Source organism: Peromyscus eremicus, unplaced genomic scaffold (genome assembly GCF_949786415.1).
Source record: "Peromyscus eremicus unplaced genomic scaffold, PerEre_H2_v1 PerEre#2#unplaced_106, whole genome shotgun sequence".
Lineage (NCBI taxonomy): Eukaryota > Metazoa > Chordata > Mammalia > Rodentia > Cricetidae > Peromyscus > Peromyscus eremicus.
The window spans coordinates 160,550-183,335 of record NW_026734345.1 but is presented as its reverse complement, the minus strand read 5'-3'; the positions used below and the strand labels follow the sequence as shown (position 1 = coordinate 183,335).

Genomic DNA, 22,786 nt, shown 5'->3' with positions numbered 1-22,786 from the left:
CCATTATGTTTCAGGGAGTAGATCAAAAGGTACATACTGTGGTTTCGTTGAAAAATGGTTGCTATTGAAACTGTTAATGGAAGGTTGGGTACACAGCTTTTTCCCATGAGAATCAGTTAGGCTACTTGGCTCCTGACACACTGGTACACACATATGAAAATGCCACACTAAATCCCATTATATTATGCAGTAATTTAAAAACTAACAATAATTAGTATAAAGAAAGCATTAGTCCTGATTGCTGTGATCAATACAGATTCAATTTTGAAACATGAATTTTCTCATTTTCATATGAACATCTACTCCCATCACATTTGTCTATATCCACATCTTAGTCTTAGGCAGCTCATCGTAGAACCAGGGGCCATGCAGGTGTTAAATGATGATTTTTAAATATTCCACAAGATCCAGAGAACACCAGCCCTGTGTACCTCACCTCAAGTACTAAATAACATCTACCATTCTCCACACCAAGAAATTGCCCTACATTTGTGCTGCTTGCTCTGTAGTCCATATCATCTAAAGGTATTTCCTCATCCCACACTCATTAATTAGCTCTCCCACTGGCAATACATATTCTAGAATGCAGCTAAAAATATATGAGCATAACAATGGAATAAGCACAGCCTACACATTGAACACAGGCTTTATTCCCAGTTACTAATGGGTTCTATGCTATTAAACACAACGCTGCTTTGGAGTCGCTACTGGATTCTAATAAAAGCAAAAATGAAGGATAAAGTTGAAGAAATATGTCATCAGAAGGAACTTGACATCAGAGAAGGAGTTCATGTTTCATAACTCAAATACTCAACTTAGTTTCTCATGGAGAATGAAGGTCTGGGCATCTCTGGACACAGTATAAGACAAGGAATTTATAGGTTTGACCTGATTATTGGAGCTTCACACAACGGAGAGCAGGGATACTGGTTGGTTATATGGTCTCTGTGACTGATGTAGCATGGTCCATACTGCTCATGATCTATGCATTGTGGATGCTGTACAGGTAGGCTGAGGCTCTCTGATTTGCACTTGGGTATAGAACACACAGTGTGTCCACATGAGCTAATTGTCATGGGTCATTTCAAATCTTTACCTTCATATTCTGCTGAGATCATTTCTAAAGGTGTTCAAACAAACTACTCATTGACACTGTCCTGGGACCAATCTGCCCAACATTGCTTTCTCCCATGGACCTCAATACCCAGGGATATGAGTTGATGTCATAGGACCTGAGGCTGAGATGTCTTCCGATATATTTTCCAACTAATGTTTTTACCTCTGTTGTGGACCTCAACTGCAGAGTCCTAGGAGAGAGACTGCTTGTCATTTCTCAAGGGTAGTGGAACAATCTGTAAAGCAAAGCATCTCATCCACTTAAGTGACCTTTCCAGTGGGCAGCATACATAAAAGCAGATATGTATACATGGGGATCCATTTGATAAACTGGTCTGCATCCACAATCCACACTATGGGCTTAGTGATTTGGAGGCAGAACCTGATGCTGCTCCCTTTGAATTTCTTCTTCTGGCTCATGAACATCCTCCTCCTCATGTCCAGTTTTACTCACCCCAAGTGTTTGGAGAATGAAAGAGAATGAAGACAAGCATGAAGATGTGGTGAGAAGTTGTATATTTTTCCTTGCTGCAGTTCAGAACCCTGTGAAAAAAGAGAACTTCAGCTTTGTTCTGGATGTGCCGTAAGTGTTTTTCATTTTTCATGTAAATGTCATGATATATAATGCATGATAGAGGTGTGGATTGGCAGAGCACTGTTGTGAGCTTCTGTCCTTTTCTTTCTACCTTATCACCAATAACTGATGCAAGTTATTAAAAATCAAAATATGTTTTGATTTTTAATAATCACTGTTTTCCCACAATCAAACAGTGAGACATTAATTTTTCTTCCAATTAGCCTCCATTTACAAGGCTGAGAGCCAAGTTGAAAACAAGATTCTTTACTTTGTTCTACCATAGGCAGCCTTCCTTTTCACAGGTGCCATTGTGAGGTAGACAGTGGTGTCCTAAGACAAGACACTCCAGACTACCACAATGAGTTCAGTAGTCACAAGGCTCATTCGAGTCTCTTCCTGACTTTGCTAATGTCATGTTTATCAGTGTGTGACTCCTAGCGCAGATACAGGGTCACTAATATTTGTGCCACGCCTCACTGGGGAGAGTATCCATGTAGCCATTTAGTTAAGCTTTCAGATACTCTGCATGTGATCACTCCACACCTCTGCAGCTGTGATGAGAAGATGTATGAGATCTATGTACTGTGAGGTACTTGGCTGTGTCCTTTGTCCTTACCTACCTTGAACACATGCACAGTCACAGGCTTTTAGCGATTGCAAAGGCCAGATCTATCTCTATCTTCAAAGTCAAAAAGGAATGTCTGCATTTCAAATGTTGTGTTTTCATCCTGAAAAAGCTAGGATATCACTTATAATGGTGGCTGCTTACTCCCCTTCTCACTTGCTATAGTGGCAGGAGCTGCCTGTGGTAGCTGTCAACATTTGAGAACTGGGAGGGTCATCTCTGCTACTTTAAATATGTATGTGTCTGATGTTTTTATGTCTAAATATTTTATTCTCTGACAGTTACATTATATTTACCTCTGTATCTCTTTAAGTAATTTTACTAAGTATGCCTGCAAATTTACCAATAGTGACACTACACACATTTTGTTCTGAGAATTGCTGGCAGTTGTTTCTCAATCACATCACCTTAGGCCATCTTGTAAGATCACCTAATCATCATTTCTTAAAGTTGTATGTGTGCAGAATTTTGTTTGTTAGTTGAGTAAGTCTAAACCATTGATGTAAAAACCTGTTTGTGCCAGTATTGTGTGATGTATGTAACTAACATTATTCTTTTTGGTCAGGGCTGCTATGCCTATCAATGATATTTTTTTATCATACAAATTTCACCTCTCTCTTTCTCTTTATACAAAGAATGGCAGTAAATGTCTCTAGGTGTCAACTCTAAGTCTCTAGATTAATTTTTTAATGTAGTCATTTTCACAGTATTGACTATTTCAATTTATATGTATGGAAGGTTTCCCCATCTTCTAATGACATACTTAATTTCCTCATTATTTTAAACTTTTCATCATTGATGTTCTTCAGATTTTTATTAAGTTTATTCCACCATATTTATGAGGCAATTGTGAATAAGGTTTCCTTTTTTTAAATAATTTAATTTTTATTATTTTATGTACATTGTATTTTATGTACATGTATTTTATGTACATGTATTTTGCCTATGTATATGTCTGTGTAAGGGTGTCAGATCCCCTGGAACAGGAAGTACAGAGAGTTGTGAGCTCCCATGTGAGTGCTGGGAATTGAACCCAGGTCCTCTGTAAGAGAAGCCAGTTCTCTTGACTGTTGATCCCTCGCTCCAGCCCCTAATGAGGGTTTCTTATTTCTTTCTCAGCAAATGTGTTCTTTGTACATAGGGAAGCAAATTAGTTTTGTGTTAATTTTGCTTTCTGCCATTTTGATGAAACCATTTTCTCTGGAGTGTTTAGGTTCTCAAATACAGGAGTGTCTTAGTGATTTTCTTTTACTATTTGCATGACATGCCAACTTGCTTCCAAATAAGACTTCCAAAGAGTCTTATTCTTACTTATGAATAGCCAGCCTTAGCTTGGCCTCTTTCTAGTCAGCTTTCAGTAACTTTAAATATCCCATATACCTTTTGCCTCTGGGCTTTTGTCTTTCTCTGTTTCTGTATTTCTTTCTTTACTTCTTACTCCATGGCTTGAGGCGTAGCTGGGTGGCTGGCCCCTTGAGTCCTCCTCTCCTCCTTTTTTTTTTTTGCTTCTTGTTCTTTTCTTCCTAGATTTCTTCTCCTTTTTATCCTCTCTGCCAGCCAGCCCTGTCTATACTTTTTCCTGCCTAGCTACTGGCCATTCAGCACTTTATTAGACCAACCAAGTGTTTTAGACAGGCATAGCAACACAGCTTCACAGGGTTAAACAAATGCAACATAAAATTATGCAACACAACTTTGCATCATTAAAACAAATGTTCCCTAGCATAAATAAATGTAGCACATCCAAAAATAATATTCCACAACGGAAGCATATCTTCTTCAAGGGAGGAAACTTTGGCTTCTTGCTTTCCTTTTTACATCCCTTGTATGTCATCTCTTGTCCTTTTGCTTTGGCTAAGACTTCAAGCCGGGCGGTGGTGGCGCACGCCTTTAATCCCAGCACTCGGGAGGCAGAGCCAGGCGGATCTTTGTGAGTTCGAGGCCAGCCTGGTCTACAGAGCAAGATCCAGGAAAAGGCGCAAAGCTACACAGAGAAACCCTGTCTCAAAAAAGCAAAAAAAAAAAAAAAAAGAATTAAAAAAAAAAAGACTTCAATCACCACATAGCATAAAATGCTGGAGAAATAAGATGGATATAGTGGTGAACTACTTTAATCCTAGCACTCAGGAGGCAGAGGCAGAGGCATAGGCAGACAGAACTGTGTGGTTTTGAGGTTAGCATGTTTTGCATAGTATGTTCCTGGCCAACCAGAGTTGCCTTCTGTGATAATTTGAAAGAAAATGGCCCCCAAAGTGAGTAGCACTATCAGGAAGTGTAGCCTTATTGAAAAAAGTATGCCATTGTGGGGGTAGTCTCTGATGGCTCTTTTCTCAAGCTTCCCTCAGTGTGACATTCAGTTCCTGTTGCCTCTGAGTCAAGATGTAGGACTCTCAGCTCTAGCACCACATCTGCCTGTGTTTTGTCATGCTCCCCATTCTGATGATAATGGAGTGAACCACTGAAAGTATAAGCAAGCCACTTCAACTAAATGTTTTTTATTTATGAGTTGCCATGGTCCTGGCATCTCTTCACAGCAATAAAGAACCCTAACTACGACATCTTTTATAATTCTCTCCCATCCTCATTCTCAGAACGGAAGATATGGATGCCCTTATCTTGTTCCTGCTTTTAGCAGAAATAGCTATAGTTTCTTTTTGTTTATTACATTGTTGGTTCCTTGTCATAAATATTATTAAAGTGTTTGCTTTGTTGCTGTTATAAATCACTGACCAAAAGAAAGTAGTAGAGGAGATGTTTTATCTTGCTTTCCTGTCCTGATTACAGTCCATCACTGAAGAAAGACAGGTCAGAAACTTAAGCAGGAACAGAGGCAGGAACCATGGAGGAACATTGTCTACTGGCTTGCTCTCCATGGCTCGCTCAACTTGCTGTCTTGTACAGTCTTGGTCTATCTGCCCAGGGATGGTTTGGACCATAATGAGCCGTGCTGTAGGAATCGAGGTACCAATCCCAGCCCCCATCCAGGGTCATCTGAGAAACTGCTTCTCAGGAGCTAGGGAAATGTGAAAGATATCTACAATAACTTTACACACACACGGGCAGATGCTCATCATTCTATGTGCTCTTTATTGTGTTCTTTGTTTCTTCCATCTTTATTCTCCTACCTGCTTTGAAAGGTAAAATCTCTTTTCTCCAGTGGAGTCTCACTGAGAATATTATTAGACACACTTTAGGACCAGTCCTGTGCACAAGAGTAGTTTGATAACACAAAATGGACAAAATGGCATTTTTGTAGACTTTTTGTCTTATTTTGCCTCCCTTGGGCTTTTTTTGTCTGTTTCTTTTTCATATTTATTATATTTTATTTATTTATTTTCTTGATTTCGCATTCCACCCAAAGCTTCCCTTCCATTTCCTCTTCCCATTTCCCCCTCCTTTATTCTCCCAGGCCTCACCATCCACTCCTTCTACTGTTTATGTTGAGGTACAGGCAGGTATCCCATGAATATCTTGAGCCATGGTTTATCAAGCTGCAGTGAAACCTGGCACCCCTCCTTCACCAAGGTTGGATCCAGCAGGAGGAAAGGGTCATCATTGGGGAGGACCCAGAAGAAATTAGGAGAGGAGAAAATCATTACCAAAGTACACTCTAGGAAAAAATACAGTTTAATAGTAGGCGATCCCCCCACATTTAAAATGGAGAAGAGACAATCTGCTCAAGAAATGCTAGTGGAAAACCTGCCATCCAGAGGTTGAAAAGAAGTATCTTCCAACCATTGTCTTGCTTCAAAATCAAGTCCAAATGGATCAAAGACTTTAGTGTAAGTCCAGAAAACACGAAACTGAAAAAGACAACAAGGAGAAAACACTTAAAGATATCAAATAATACAGGAAATAAGACCACAAACTAACAACTGTGATTGCATAAAATTAATTTTGTCTGCATTAAAAAAGTTATGAGCTGGGTAAGAGGCTGCCTACAAACAGATGGAAAAATATCTACTGTCTATATGAGACTGAAGAATATCTAGAATATAGAAAGAATTAATACACTGTGGCTGTAGACACAGTTCAACAGTTAAGAACACTTGCTGTGCTATTAAAGAACCTGAGTTCAGTTTCAACCACCCATGTTGGCAGGCACCTTAAAAACCACTTAAAGCCGGGCGGTGGTGGCGCACGCCTTTAATCCCAGCACTCGGGAGGCAGAGCCAGGCGGATCTCTGTGAGTTCGAGGCCAGCCTGGGCTACCAAGTGAGTCCCAGGAAAGGCGCAAAGCTACACAGAGAAACCCTGTCTCGAAAAACAAAAACAAAAACAAAAAAAAAAAAAAAAAACCACTTAAAATTCCAGCCCTGAAGGATCCAGCTTCCTCTTCTGGTCCCCATGAGAACTGCATTCTCAAGTCCCCTGCAGATACACACACATATATCTTTTGTAAAATGTACGTCTAGTGCTCATACAGCCAGGTGAAATTCTCTGTCAAAGTGGACAAGAACACATTTCTTATTTTTGTGACAACCACTCCCATTAAATTTTTAGGTTTTTTTTTCAAGCTCCCAAGCATCTCGTGTTTTTCCAACCTTACAACACTGGGGAATTTGTCAAGCTATATCTGGAAAGACATGAAATGCATGATAGTCCTTGTATTAACTACAAAGCATTCATCTATACAGCATTATCCATACTGAACCCTGGGCCTTTATTTTCAGAATACCAACTCGAAACTACCAGTTTGTTCTGCCTTTTGCTTTTGCTGTGAATGAAATCAACAGGAGTTTATATCTTCTACCAAATGTATCTCTTATATTTGTCTTCTTCCATAACAATTATGATGATAAACAAAGACTTCAAAATTTCATAAACAGGTTTGCAGAAATGCATATTTTTCTCCTTAACCACATCTGTGAATATCAGACCAAATGTATAGTAGCAATTACAGGACCAATGTTAGCAACATCTCTGAGGGTGACTCCAATTCTCCAGCTCTACAGATATCTACAGGTGAGGTTGTTTGGGTGGGAAAGAATGGAATTTTTCTCCTTAATTGGCATAGCCTGATACCAAGGAGGATATGAGGGGGAGATTGGCTTCACATTTGTGTAAATAAGTTTCAAGTGTGATTAATCATGCACTCAATGGGACATTCACAATTCATTAGTTGATGTAGCTAGAGTTTTTCTCTCCAGGTGCTGCCAAGTCATGTAGCCCACTTATAAAATCAACATACAGATGCTTATATTACTTAAACTTCTCGGCCATTAGCTCAATCCTACCACTGTCTAGCTCTTCCTCTTATATTCAGCCCATTTATGTTAATCTATATATCACCATGTGTTCCATGGCTTTACCTGTTGCCTTTACATGATCCTCCCTGGATGGCAGGCTGGAGTCTCCTCCTCTCTGCCTTCCTGTTCTCTCAGTTCTCTTCTCTGCTAGTCCCACCTATACTTCCTGCCTGGCTACTGGCCAATCAGTGTAGCTAGAGTTTTTCTGCCTGGCCCACAGTCAGGACAAATCTCTCTCACCTGCCAGTCCCACAGCCACTCAGACCCGACCAAGTAAACACAGAGACTTATATTGGTTACAAACTGTATGGCCATGGCAGGCTTCTTGCTAACTGTTCTTACAGCTTAAATTAATCCATTTCCATTCATCTATACCTTGCCACATGGCTCGTGCGTGGCTTACCGGTATCTTCCCATGCTGTTTGTCATCGTGGCGGCTGGCAGTGTCTCTCTGACTCAGCCTTCCAGTTCCCAGCTTTATTCTCCTCCTTGTCCCGCCTACACTTCCTGCCTAGCCAATGGCCAATCAGTGTTTTATTTATTGACTAATTAGCAACACATTTGCCATACGGAACATCCCACAGCAAATCAGTGTTTTATTTATCAATCAATCATTCACAGCCCTTCCCCTTTTTCTTTTTTTTTCAAAAAGGAAGGTTTTAACTTTAACATAGTAAAATTACATATAACAAAACAATTATCAAACAAAAATTACAGTTACAATATTAAAGAAGATATCCTATCTATCATATTTGTGAGTCTAAGGTTTTATATCTAACTTATCTTTTATCATAACTGAGGAAATTATAACTATCTAGTCTTCAACTACATCAAAGACCCCAGAAGGATAGACTATTACCTGAGAAACAGGAGAAGGATGCAAGCAACGTTCTGGAGTCTTGCAGGGTAGACAGAGACAGCTGGCAGCCTGGACAGTCACCTAATGTTCCTTTGTAAATTTGAGGCATCTGTCTTCAGCCCACAGGCCTAGAGTCTCTCAGTCACTTTTCTCAGTGTCCTATAGAATGTGTGGCAGTTTCCTCTGTGAAGCAGGAACCTGAAGGACCATTTCGCCAAGCAAAGTTCAGTGGTCATGTTCCTATGGGTTCTGCATGTCCAGTTGATCAAGCAGTCCAGGCAAGAACAGTTTCTTGCCCAAATGGCTATTTTTGCCAAGGTGAAGATAAACTTCATATGGAGTGTCTTCGATGCCCATCCTCCTCTCTGAAGTAAATTGGTGCTGCCAGGAGCAGACATGTCTCATTGTCCAGAAAGTCTAAATTTTTAAAACATTTTCAATGCCATATTCTATACGTCTTTGAAGTGTTTGAAGATTACCTACCTAATTGAATTATATCTATGTATACCTAGAAAACAATGTGACTATAAGTTTGACTATCATAGAAAACTAATTATTAATCTGAATTTCTTAATTATCCATTACAATTTATATGAGTTACATAAACCTAATACCTCAAACAAGAATAGAAATATATGTACAGTATAACAAAATTAAGTTTAAACTTGTATCAATAAACTAAAATCCATAGCAATGTGAAATATTTTAAACAAGTTGATCTTTAAAAGTAGATTCAATAATGTACCCTTTCATCCTATCATATCTATATCATATCCCCTTTTCTTCTTTAAGATCACATTTATAATCAACCTGATTTAAATAAAAATATTGTTTTTCTCTGTCCCACACCAGAGGGCTCTTCTGATATGGGACAAAAGAATTTCTTAACCTTTTTTTTTTAAGCAATATGTTTGGGTTTAGAGAAGGAGTGAGCCAATTCCATCTCCAGAGCCAGCTTGGTATATTTGGGAGTTTTGGCATAGCTTCTCTTACTACTTCTTGCTGGAGGGGGGCGCTGTATCTTATGGGGACACAAAGAAAATTTTAGGATTATGGAGTAGTCTGTGAGGGTGTATCATCTGAGCCAGTTGCCTTGAAACCATTCTGGATGTTGGATCATCTGGGCCATGGTGTCATCGGAAACTTTTCAGGGGGTCTTGGCTGGTCAAACCTGATGTATCTTAATCTGGAACAAATCCATATCCTCTTGCTTTCTGTGGAAACAAAAGCAGAGCCTCCTTTACAAAGCAACATATCCTTATCCAAATTTTGAAGTCACAGTATCTTTAAAATATACATATTGGTTTAACTCAAGAGCTTTTATGATCAAATATTTTTTTGCAGTTAGAAATCCCAAAGACAACATACTCCAGATTCTCTGTGTAATATCCATCTTTATATGGCTTATTTTTTATACTACCTTTACTGTCTCTTTAAAGACTTTATTTTTAAAAACTATTTCTTTATATAACTGTATATATTCTTTTTTTCTCACTTAAGACTACGCACATTTTTACACACATTGTAAAGCATTTAAAGTCTTATTACATCTGAATCTGTCTTGTTATGAATCTATTGTTTTAAACTGCAGCATTTGTAAGACTGAAATGGCCACTGTGGCGGTGGTTTGTGGCTCCATGTACCTCAGCTTCTCGACATGGTGGTGGTATGTTTACCAGCAGCTCTGGGAGCCATCAACTCTTAGAAACAATTGGTTCCTGTTTTGATCAAAGTGGCATGTAGTCCAGAAACCTTTTTTTTGAACAGCAAAGATTAAATCCACCAAGCAGCATAATGTGCCAAATGGAGATGCCTCATTCCTACCATACTGCCAGTCAAACATACAGACTGCAACTAACTTTAGAGAGACAACTAGAAAGCTGTTTTAGCTCCATTTTAGAATCTTTTTTTTGGTCAGGTTTTAGGTGGAAACTCTTGCCAACCGGTTGGGCTCCATTTGTAGCTGGAGAGCTTCTCAGGTCCCAAAAAGCTCAGGCAGTCCAACAGCCCACTTGGGGGGACCTGGAGAGAAACTCCCCAGCTACAAGTTGATATATAGATGAGAAGAAGAATTAGCATTCAAGGGGATTTTCCTTGAATAAATTGTAGAAAGATGATTTTTTTCAGGTTTCCAATAGTGTAGTATAACTGTGATAATAGGGAAAACTGTCTTCCTGTCATTTCAAGCTGGTGCTTCACACACCTCAGGTCTTCCATTGAGATTTCTGACAATCCTCTACCTCATGCTATGTTTTATGTCCTTTAGCTCACCTATGGACCTTTCAATTCTATCCTGAGTGATCATGAACAGTTTCCCAATCTGTATCAGATGGCCGCCAAGGACACAGCCCTGGCCCTGGCCATGGTCTCTTTGATGATTCACTTTAACTGGAACTGGGTTGGGCTGGCCATCTCAGATGATGACCAGAGTCTCCAATTTCTCTCAGATCTGAGAGGAGAAACTGAAATCCAAAGAGTCTGCTTAGCTTTTGTGATTGTGATCCCAGTCAACATGGAATTATACATGTCAAGAGCTGAAATGTATAACAACCAAATTGAGACATCATCCACAAATGTTGTTACCATTTATGGTGACACAGACAGTACTCTAGCTGTATGCTTTAGAATGTGGGTATCACAGGGTATACAGAGAATATGGGTCACCACCTCACAGTGGGATGTCACTACAAGTAAGAGAGACTTCACAGTTGATTCATTCCATGGGACTCTTGCTTTTGCACACCATCATGCTGAGATTTCTGGTTTTAAAAATTTTGTTCAGACATTGAACCCTTCCAAATACACAGACATAACACTGGCAGGACTGGAGTGGATGTACTTTAGCTGTGAAGCCTCCACATCTAACTGTAAGACGCTGGAGAACTGCTCATCTAATGTCTCACTGGAATGGTTAATGCTACAGATTTTTGACATGGCCTTTAGTGATGATGGTTATGATGTATACAATGCTGTGTATGCTATGGCCCATTCTCTCCATGAAATGCTTCTTCAACAAGCAGAAAACCAGCCAATCAATACTCTCACAGCACTGGATTCTGACTGCTCACAGGTACTGTATCTTCCAATGGATGGTACTTGGTGTCATCAATGTTATAATCTTTAAAGAGTCTCTCACAGGCTGAAACCAATATTTATCATATATGTGATAGTCACTATAAGGGATGGTTTGTATAAGTGTACTCAACTGATTCTGACCCCACTGTAGGCTCTGGAGACCTTATCCCTCTTGATTTTTCTGAGAGCAGTATCAAAGAAAATAGTGCTGAGATTCAGTTCAATACCTACTTTTGTACCTGTGTATGAGTATATTTGTATCTGATTGTCTGTATGTCTTTATGATTGTTTCTGTGTATGTGTATTGTATCTTTTTAGTGTCTAAATGCATTTCTGTGCCTTTGTATGGTTGTGTATAGATGTGCTTCTTTGCATATGTATCTCTCTCCTGTGTTTGTGCGTGACTGTGTATATCAGCATATATTTGTTGTGTGTACATATGTCTCTTTGTGAATGTTTGTATTAGTGTGTGTCTTTCTGTGTGTTTTGTATCTTTATGTGCCTGTGTTTCTGTGTCTGTGTTTGATTCTTTAGGTCTGTCTGTATGTGTGTGTTAGTGTGTATGTGTGTGAATGAGTGTGGCTGTATTATGTGTGTGCCTCTGCATGGGTGTCTTTGTGGAAGTGTTTGTGTGTGTGTGTGTGTGTGTGTGTGTGTATGGTGCATATTTATATTTGATGTTTATGTGTGTGTCTGTGTTTGTGTTTGATGGTTTCCCGTGAGAGAACTAAAATTCTAGGAACACAATAACTTTATTTATTCACATGCTTTCATTGAGTTTCTCTTGGGCACCTTCAATAAATTTGCCTTAGGATGAAATAAAATCATTTTTAGACTTAATATAAAGGAATATAGAATAAAGAATGTTGTTTATCTTTCAGCTTTGCCTATTTCTGCAGAATATGCACTTTGTTAATCCTGCTGGAGATGTAATAAATATGAATCAGAAAGAAAAACTGCAAGCAGAGTATGGCATTTACTACATTTATAATTTTCCCCATGGTGTTGGACTTAAGGTGAAAATAGGAGAGTTTAAGCCATATTTTCCACATGGTCAACAGCTCCATTTATATGAAGATATGATAGAGCTGCTCAGATAGAGTTAAATCAAATAGAAAATTTCTTAATAAAAATGAAAAAAGAAAAGAACTAGACAGGTGGGTCTGACTAAAATGTACTGATGCACACCTCACAGTTGTAACCACTCTCAAGTGAGGCCATTTGAGTTTTCCTGTGACTTAGTGAAATTAGATGGATGATCATGTAAAGACATAATTTTAAACTTCTAGATGATATTTCTTCCCTTCAGATTGTTAAAGTATGTTTTTTGGTAAGTTTTTGAAAATCTAAGACACACATATGATATATTTTTATCATATCAGAAACACTCTGATTTATAAGCAAATACAAAACTAGATATGACCAACATTTGATATTATTCCCAGTAAAGTTATCAATATTCTCTTGCTACTATTCTAATTGCTGCCCATTGTTTTTCTTCTCTTCAGTTGAATCTCTAATCCACATGCTGAAAAGACTAAAGGTATTTGTAAGGAAAGATTTGGAACTAGGAACAGATATGCAAGTCATTAATTTATAATCTGTAATTTTATTCAAGTACATTGACTAGGAGGTCCTAAACTTCCTACATGTGTAACAATACATTCACATTTTCATGGGCCACCTTAGATATTTTATTAATTATAATTTGTTTTTTTAGACTTTTTATGTATATGGATGTTTTGCCTGTATATATCTGTTCCGTATGAGTATTAGGTATGTAAGTATGCCCGGAGAGGGATTATGATACCCACGAACTGAAGACAATTTTGAGCCTAAATATAGGAGTTGGGGGATTGAACAGCAAGTATGATAGGTTGCTGAACTACCTCTCCAGCCCTGAATCATAATTTCTAAAGTAATCCTTCATTAAAGAGCATTTCTTTGTGCCTTAATTCTTGCATAACTCATTTAAACAAATAAACAAACAAACAAATGAAAAACAAACAAAAAGATTTGTATTATTTCCTTATTTGATTGGACAGGCACTCATAGTTATCATAATTTGGTTTTGAGAAAATTTGTAAATAAAATATCCCATTCTGTGTCCCCAGATATATCATAGGTATTGATTCCGATGTGTCTGGTTTTATAGTATCTGAACTACATTGCCTACTACAATGTTGTGTGTTGAGTTTGAAAGGGGTTTACTTCCAGAAAGTGTGCAAACTTAATCTGAAGTGATATCTCAAGTTGCTCAGATAGAGTTAAATCAAGAGTTAATATTCTATTTTCACAGTGATGAGAAAATTATGCTCAGAGAACAGCCAAATGGGGAGAAGTTTTAGCTAATAGCCTGTACCACCAGATCAGAGGAGAGCAATGAAATCACAAGTCTGCTTCTACCAGGCCTAACTTGAAGGAATATTACAAAAACATCAACCAAAAGGAATAGAGAGGACTAAAAAACAAATCCAATATGTGTCATACTCTAGATATGCAAATTGTAATGCAGAAATGAAACTTGCAAACAGTGAGGCAGCAGGATTGCAAATGATACACTCATAGCCTTAAGTGACAGTGAACTCAATGACACACCAAACAAAGACTTCAAACAATAATTTTAAGAATGTTCCAGAACAGGGACAGAGTGGGAGAGCAAGGAAAGAGATACCATGATAAATGAAGACATCATGAGAATAAGAAGAGGCAGGGTGCTGGAGGAGCTGTCAGGAATTCACAAGGATGACCTCCTCTTGGACTACTGGCAATGGTCAAGAGGGTGTCTGGACTGGTCTACTCTGGTGACTGGTCTAGGGAATAATCTACTTGTCATCATAGAGCCTTTATCCGACTAATGGAAGCAAAAGCAGAGATCCACGGCCTGGCGCCAGGCAGAGCTCTGAGAATCCAATCAATTAGAGAGAGGAGGGATTCTGTGGGCAGAGGACGTCAAGATCATGATGGGAAAACATGCAGAGATGACCAGCCACACAAGTAGAAACTCATGCTGTGGACTAATTGCTATGGAGCTCCCAAAGGACTAGACTAGGCCATCTGGATATGGGAGATAGTAGTTTAGCTTGAACTGTTTTGGGGACATCCAGGCAGGGGGATTGGGATCTGTCCCTGGTGCATGGGCAGGCTTTTTGGAGCCCAGTTCTTAGGGTGTGACACTTTGCACAGCCTTGGTGCAGTGGGGAGGGGCTGGAACTTGCCTCATTGAGTTTGCCAGGCTCTGCTGACTACCCATGGGAGACCTTGATTTGGAAAATGTGGGGATGGAGGGTGGCTTGGGAGTGAAGGCTAGGGGATGGGAAGAGGGAAGAGGTAGGTTCTGTGGTTGGTATGTAAAGTGAATAGAATATTTCTTAATAAAAATGAAAAAAGAAAAGAATGTTCCAGGAAATCAAAGAGCATATAAATTACCTCTAAGGACAATTCAAGTAGTTCACAAACACTTGGAAACAATAGGAAATTGAGAGAAGATGTGACAAAAATTCAGTAAAGTTACAATAACAATGAGGAATTCAGACTAACATTCTGAAAATAATGACACAACAATTCCAACAACAAATTGTATAAAACATCTTTCTCTGAACATGTCTCAAGTAGAAGTCAGGCTTTCAGGACTTGAAACAAGATAGATGATTTATAATTCAAACTATGACAAAGATAAAACAATAAGGAAGGATGAAGAAAACACAAGAGACTTAGGGGACATCAGTAAAAGACCAAATTAAGAAAGCACAGGCACAAGAGCAGGACAACATGTGAAAAGACCAAAGGTATTTCTAATAAAATAACAGCCAAAATTTTACCAAATGCTGGGGAAATATGGCCATCCAGATATAGGAGGCAGGCACAGTGCCTAACAGACAGGTTTAGTAAAGGACCTGCCCCTTTTGAAGATTACTTAAAATCTCAGTTATGCAGAACAAAGAGGAATTTTCGGTTACAAGAGAGAAGGTCAATTTCATTGAAAGTCCCCATCATAATGACAGTAGCTATATTCATAGACACTTTAAAAGGAGGAAGGATCAGTTATGTGTTTCAAACAGAGACAAAATTTCCAACTTCAATTATGATACCCAGCAAAGCTGTCCTTCATAATTTCAGGGAGAAAGAAAAACTTGTAATGATGAACATAAATTGCAGGAATATATAGCTACTGGAGCATCACTAAGGAAGACACTTCCAGAGTATCTTTACACTTCATACTCCTTCACACTGAATATTCAGTTAAACAGTAGATGTCACAGGTATATGTAGACTACACTAGATCACTAGACAGAAAATCAAAGGTTTGAAATACATAAAACTTACAAACACACAGATTGACAATAATCACCAAATAACTTTCATTAGTAACTGAATGAATAATCCAACTCTCTAATCAAAGGACACAGACAAGGAAATTAAAAAAAACACAATACTCTGTTTCTCAGAAGGAAAACACTGTGCTCATAAGGAAGAACAGAGTCTCAGCAGTAAAGAAAAAAGACCATTCCAGGTAAAGTGAATCAGAAAGAAGAAAATTGTAGTTCAATCAATGAAAATGGATAGAGAAATTCTCAAGTAAATATTGGCAAACAGGTCTGAACAGCAGATCAGAAAGATCAACCCCTATACACAAGATGACTTTATTACAGGGATGTAAGGCTGTTTCAACATGTGCAAATCAATCAAGTATAATATGTCACATAAATATACACTAAGATAGAAATTATATCCTCATGAAAAAGATACTAAAAAGGTCTTGAGCAATGTCCAGAATCCCTTCAGGGAAAGCAAAAAAACACATTTGAAAAATAAAAAAGACATTTTTTCACAAAATAAGTTTCTGTAAAACAACATAGAAAACATTGTACTACATGGAGAGAACCTCAAAGCATTTCCACTAAATTCAGAAATTGAACCAAGTGTGGTGGTGCTTCCCAGAATTAATGAGCAACTAAAAACTAGGTCACCAATATGACCAGAAACCAATTAGACAGAGACATTTTCTCAATTAAGTTTTTCTTTTTTCTTGTAGCTCTGCTTTGTGTCAAGTTGACAAAAACGAAGCTACACAATGGGTGGGTAGGGAGTTCAGTTCAGGCATTCCAATGGTGACACAACATATGCTCCTAGATCTTCATGAACTTTTAGTAGTTCAGAAGCACCTCTACACTTCATCAATTTGTTCTCATATATTCATGTCTTGTCTTGTACAAAGTACTGAAAGAAATGTGTTCACTCAGGTCATGTATAGAAAGAAAACTTGTTAACTTCTCAACATGATGAGATGCTATAAATATTGAAGGAGTAGTCAAACTCCTGGCCCAGCATCTGTCTGCTTTTCCTCAGATGCCCTCTGCTGTGTGCAGTGCTGATTGTCCCCCTGGATTCAGAAAATTCCAACAAGAAGGAATGGCAGCCTGCTGTTTTGATTGCACCCCCTGCCCAGCAAATGAGATTTCCAATGAGACAGGTAAGTGTTGACTGCAGGGAGAAATCGTTCAGATTGACTTTCTTCTGCTATCCACCTTGCACTTTCAAAGGGGCCTGGAAGGGTGCTGCACTGCTGTGTGGTATTCACCAGAGAAGACTGCTCAGACATAGGTTTAAGCCAAATAAAGTAATCATTAGCTGGATGTCAACTACAGTTGATGTGCAGGACCCCAGTGTAGTACTGAGTGTTTCTCAGGGTGAGATTTTAAGCAAAAGAACCATGTTCTGGGTTGACATACTTCAGTTACCAAGAAAAGTGAGCCAAAAGCAGATCCACAGAAGATAAAAAGCAAAGTTGATACATTTTGAGACTTTCCCAGAATTATAATGACTATGATGGATTAGACATTTGCTTCAATTTGGCAGGTGGTACTGCTAGGTGATGAGTTTTATATTCTGAGTGGCACTTCTATCATGAATTCAGTTTTGCTAAAGAGGGTCTGTGGACCTACTAAGTTCTGTGTCCTTTTACAGCACAAGTAAAATCTATTCCTTTCCTAATTTTGTTTTACATGTATGTAATCAAAAATAATGTCCTTATAAATAACAAACTGTGCCTTCACATATACCCTTGACTCACTGGAAAATTATTGCTGGTAGTATTTTGTAAAAGAAAGTGTTTTGAAAAATCAAACAGCCCTGTGAGGGAATTCTACACTATATCTGTCCGATGATTATATCCCTGTAAAGGTACATGTAGACTAGATTGTAGTCATGAGTCTTTATAAATCTTTGGTTATTCATTTATCCTCCTTGAATGTATGTATGTATTCCTGTGTGAGTTTATGTGCAGGAGATTGTGGAGGCCAAAACAGTGCATACAAGCCCCTGGACCTTGAGTTACAGACAGGTATAAGCTTCCTCATGGATGCTGAGTCCAAACTCTTGTTCTCTGCAAGAGCTGTAAGCACTCTTTTTTTTCTTTTTTCTTTATTAGGAAAATTTCTACTCACTCCACATACTATCTACAGACCCTCATCCTCCCTCATCCCACCCCCAGCCCCCCTTCCCAAGGCACCCCGCATCCCCACATCCCCCAAATTGAGTTCTCCCAATGGGGAGTCAGGGAGCCCAGCACACTGAGCCTAGGCAGGTCCAAGCCCCTTCCCACTGCTTCAAGGCTGTGCAAGGTGTCACACCGCCTGGGAGTCTTTGCCCTGGAGGAGTTGGGAATGGGGGATGGGCTGGGGAGAATGTAGGGGGGTGGGAGAATCCATGGCTGACATGTAAAATTAAATTAAATTGTAAAATAAAAAATATAAGAGCAATTAGCAAGAAACCTGAGCCATTAGGCAAAACAGATTAAATAATAAAAAAAAATAAAAAAGACAATTGAGGAGTTGGAGAGATGTCTCAGCAGTTAAGAGCATGTGATGCTCTTCCAGAGGTCCTATGTTCAATTTCCATACACCACATGGTGGCTCACAACTATCCATAGTGAGATACACTGCCCTCTTCTTGTGTGCAGGCATACATGCAGGCTGAGAACTGTATGCATAATAAATAACAAAAATCTTAAAAAAAGATATTTAGGGTCAATGAGAAGAGTTAGCAGGTAAATCTCTTGTCACAAGTTTGATGACCTGAACTCATTGCAGGAAGCCCTTTGAAATGAGATGGAGCCAACTCCTAAAAGATGCCTTCTTGACAACTTTCACTTTACACACACAAACACACACACACAAAATACTCACACACATGTGTAAAAAATGAACAGATTGTAATAAAATTAATTTAAGATAATAACTATAAAGGGCATTTATATTAATGAATACCAACAAAAAATTAACAAAAACTTGATGTTTATGAATATTTGAATTAGGCATATGTAGAGGGTAGTAAGTCCATACAGGGCCAGGTCCATGTGAAGGCCACCGGAGGCATCTGATGCCCTTTGTACCAGAGTTACAGGTAGTAATATGGCACTTCATATGTTCTGGGAACTGGACTTAGGCCCCCTGTAAGAGCAGACCATGTTCTTAACAATAGCCATCTTTCCAGTCCCTTAAAGAACAACAAACAAAAAAAGGAATCATAGCTGGCCACAAATGCTAGGTTGGTTTTATTCATGGAATGACTTAAAATCCTGGAAGAACATCATTGCTCTACATTATTATCCACAGTTTACCACATTTACAATCGTATTTCCCTTACTTGCTGTGGTGGAAATTACAACTTATGAATGGGGTATTATTGTTCAATTCAAATATTCTGTGTTATCACTCTCACTTGGGAGTTCTCATGTTGTCTTGTTAATGATGTTTTACCAATAACTACTTCACCATTGAGTACATTAGTAGAACCCAGGTCTGTTGGAGTCCACAGAGGTTTCCTAGTGATATCTGAGCTTAGTTCACCAGCAGGGCTGCATAAGAGGATGATTGGACCTCAGGCCTGGGTACTAGCTGTTTGGTAGGGTCTACATTTAGTTGTATCTAGTAAGGGGGAGGTCTTTTGCATCCCCCCTTGTCAATGATATAAAAAGCCCTTTGGAATAAAGTTCTGGGCTCGTGGATCAGGATCTTGGCTCCTCTGAGGCTATCCTGTGTTTCTGTCCCTCTCTCTCTCTTCCCTCTATATATCTATCTAAACCACTTATCCCTCAATCCCCAAGAACACCCAAGTGGAAAGTCCCCAAAGAGGTCTCATGTAGAAAGAAATAAGGGAAGGAAGTAGGTGCTGTGTGCTCACAAAGGTGGTGATATAAGATACAAGACTTCTAGGTGTTACATATGTATCGAGTTTTCTACATTAATACTAGGATTATTTCATTTTATAAACTGTTTAGTGTCCCTGTTCTCTGATGAGGACACAAGTAAGGGCATCATATTTAATTAATTTTTCTTGAGAATTTCATATATGATTATAAAACCTCTCTCTCTCTCAATTCTATTTCCCACACATCACATGCAACAAAAACTCTCAAACTCATGAGCTCTTTTTCATTTACTATTTTCAAACACTCATTTTCATTTACTGCTTTCACATACATATGCACTTGCATGCACGGACACAATTGATTCAATTTGTTGTTGCTCAGCTACTCATGTGTTTGGTGATGATCATATGAGAATAAAAAAAAGCTATAAGAAGTTTGAGCCTGGATAAGACCAAGTCTCCATCTCTCATGAGGGCATCACTTCTAATTCAGACAGAAAGATTCATGTTATAGTGTATCAACAGGATCTGTGTTTGTCCTTGAAGAAGATAGGCATTATGAAATGGAAGCATTGCTCTTCAGAAAATTCTCAATTAAATCTTTATCAATAAAGTATGTGGATGTTGTAAAGTTTCTAAAATACACTGGAGTGGCCTGTCCATAAGAAATACTGAAGTTGCACTAACAATACTTTTGCTTTCTGCATCAGATATGGATCAGTGTTTGAAGTGTCCAGATGACCAGTATGCCAATGCAGAGCAGAATCACTGCCTGCGCAAAGATGTGACCTTTCTGGCCTTTGATGACCCCTTGGGGATGACTCTGGCCTGTATGGCCTTGTGTTTGTCTGCACTAACCGGTCTGGTTCTTGGGATCTTTGTGAAGCACCAAGACACTCCCATTGTGAAGGCCAATAACCTCACTCTCAGCTACATCCTGCTCATCTCTTTCATCTTCTGTTTCCTCTGTTCCTTGCTCTTCATTGGCCATCCCAACTCAGTCACCTGCATCCTGCAGCAAATAACATATGGAGTTTCATTCACTGTGGCTGTTTCCACTGTATTGGCCAAGACAATTACTGTGGTTTTGGCTTTCAAAGTCACTACTCCTGGAAGAAGGATGAAGTGGCTCCTGGTATCAGGGGTACCTAACTACATCATTCCCATCTGCACCATCATCCAAATTATTCTCTGTGCAATCTGGCTGGGAACATCTCCTCCCTCTGTTGACATTGATGCACACTCTGAGCATGGCCACATCATCATTGTGTGCAACAAGGGCTCAGTAACTGCTTTCTTCTCTGTCTTAGGATACCTGGGCTCTCTGGCCCTTGGGAGCTTCACTGTGGCTTTCTTGGCCAGGAATCTCCCTGACACATTCAATGAAGCCAAATTCTTGACATTCAGCATACTGTTGTTCTGCAGTGTCTGGGTCACTTTTCTCCCTGTCTACCACAGCACCAAGGGCAAGGTCATGGTGGCTGTGGAGGTCTTCTCCATCTTAGCCTCCAGTGCTGGCTTGCTGGGATGCATCTTTGTTCCCAAGTGCTACATCATTTTGCTAAAACCAGAGAGAAATTCTCTACAAAAGTTAAGAGAGAAAACCTTTTCCAGAACTCACATTTCATAAATTTTAACTGACAAATGTAATGTTGGTACAGAACCACCTATTAGGATACAATGCAAGGTTATTTATTAGCTAGTGACTCTCACTGTTTCTTCTAATGGTGTTTTTTTATCAGTGTAATGTATACTACTTTTATCTATATTGTCTCCCATATGCTTCTACTCAGCCACCTATTTTTACAGGACTTGGCTTTTGGACATTAGTGAAGATTGGAAGTGTTCTCTTTGTCGATAATATGTAATAAGATTTGAAATTAACTCAGAGGTTTTTTTTTTTTGATATCTTAGTGAATGTAAGACTTTGACAGCAATTGATTATTGGGGAAATTGAAGGAATTTTGTGACCTCCTGTTTGCAGATGAAGGCAAAACAATGCTACCCCTAGTAGGGGGGAGACTAGAGAATCCTGATGCATCCTGGGAGTTAGAGAAGTAGAACTTAGGTGTGAGAGGGATGTTTCAATAAAGAGATGTTGCGGAATATTGCAGAAGCTGGAGAGATGTCTCAGCAGACAAAATTATGTACTGCTCTTGTAAAGTGGCAGAGTTCAATACACAGACATCATAAAATGTAGTTCACACCCACCTGTCACAGTAGCTGCAAGGGATCAAAGTCCTCTTTGGGCCTCCAAAGACTCTTTTACACACACATATACACAAAACACACACACACACACACACACACACACACACACACACACACACACACCAGAATCCAAACCTTTTCTGTCTATCACTAGAAAATAAACAGACTTCTATGGGTTAGGAATGAAATAAAATATACTAAGATAAAAGAAAAAAACACATTAGATTGAACAAAACAAACAAAAAGAAGGAAAGAATCCCAAGGAAAGCTAGATAAATCAGAGACCCACTTGGGTGCACATTCTTAGTCCCATAAAAATTGTAAAGTGGTAGCCATTGTACATACTCAAAGAAACTGATAGGGTAAAATGAGAGAAGAAAAAAATAAGAAGAGAAAACAAAACAAAATGAAACAAAACAAAAACGATTAAAACAACAGGTAAATAAAGAAACAAAAAAGGAAAACACCCTGACATGATATTGTGAGACAAGAAACATCCAAAGATTCCACTGAGTTCATTTTCTGTTACTGTTACACATGCATTCTACCCTTCAGCATAGTTGAGACAGTCAGAGTCCCTTGGAGGAAACTAAACTTTCATTAGCAGCTGGATATCAACTGGATATTGTTTCTGGGTTAGGAATGAAGCCTGTGTTCACTTCTCCTTTCAGGTCAAGTACCCTGCACTGGAAGTTTTTTTTGCAAATCTGACACAAACTAAAGTCATCTGAGAGGAGGGAACCCCAATTAAGAAAATGTTTTTAAGCTGTTGGTGGTGGTGCACACCTTTGGTCCCAGCACTTGGGAGGCACAGGCTGGCAGATGTCTGTGAGTCTGAGGCCAGCCTGGTCTTCAGAGTTAGTTACAGAATAGCCAAGGCTACATAAAGAAACCCTGTCTTAAAGCCTCCCACCCCCCCCAAG

General features: G+C 38.9%; 1 protein-coding gene across 2 annotated transcripts; it reads left to right on the top strand.

The window, feature by feature from the left end:
• Positions 1-1,581: 1,581 nt before the first annotated feature.
• On the top strand, positions 1,582-21,282 carry LOC131901532 (vomeronasal type-2 receptor 116-like). Of its 2 annotated transcripts, XM_059252648.1 has the most exons (6): positions 1,582-1,699; positions 6,992-7,283; positions 10,693-11,496; positions 12,383-12,585; positions 16,826-16,974; positions 20,363-21,282. In XM_059252648.1, exons 1-6 carry the CDS (start codon positions 1,587-1,589, stop codon positions 21,280-21,282), a joined length of 2,481 nt encoding a protein of 826 aa, XP_059108631.1. In that variant the 5' UTR covers positions 1,582-1,586. The 2 variants fall into 2 exon arrangements, with proteins under 2 accessions (XP_059108631.1, XP_059108632.1); XM_059252649.1 differs by lacking the exons at positions 1,582-1,699; positions 6,992-7,283 and adding an exon at positions 14,267-14,285 and having other exon boundaries at positions 10,741-11,496; positions 12,383-12,580; positions 16,813-16,974.
• Positions 21,283-22,786: the final 1,504 nt, after the last annotated feature.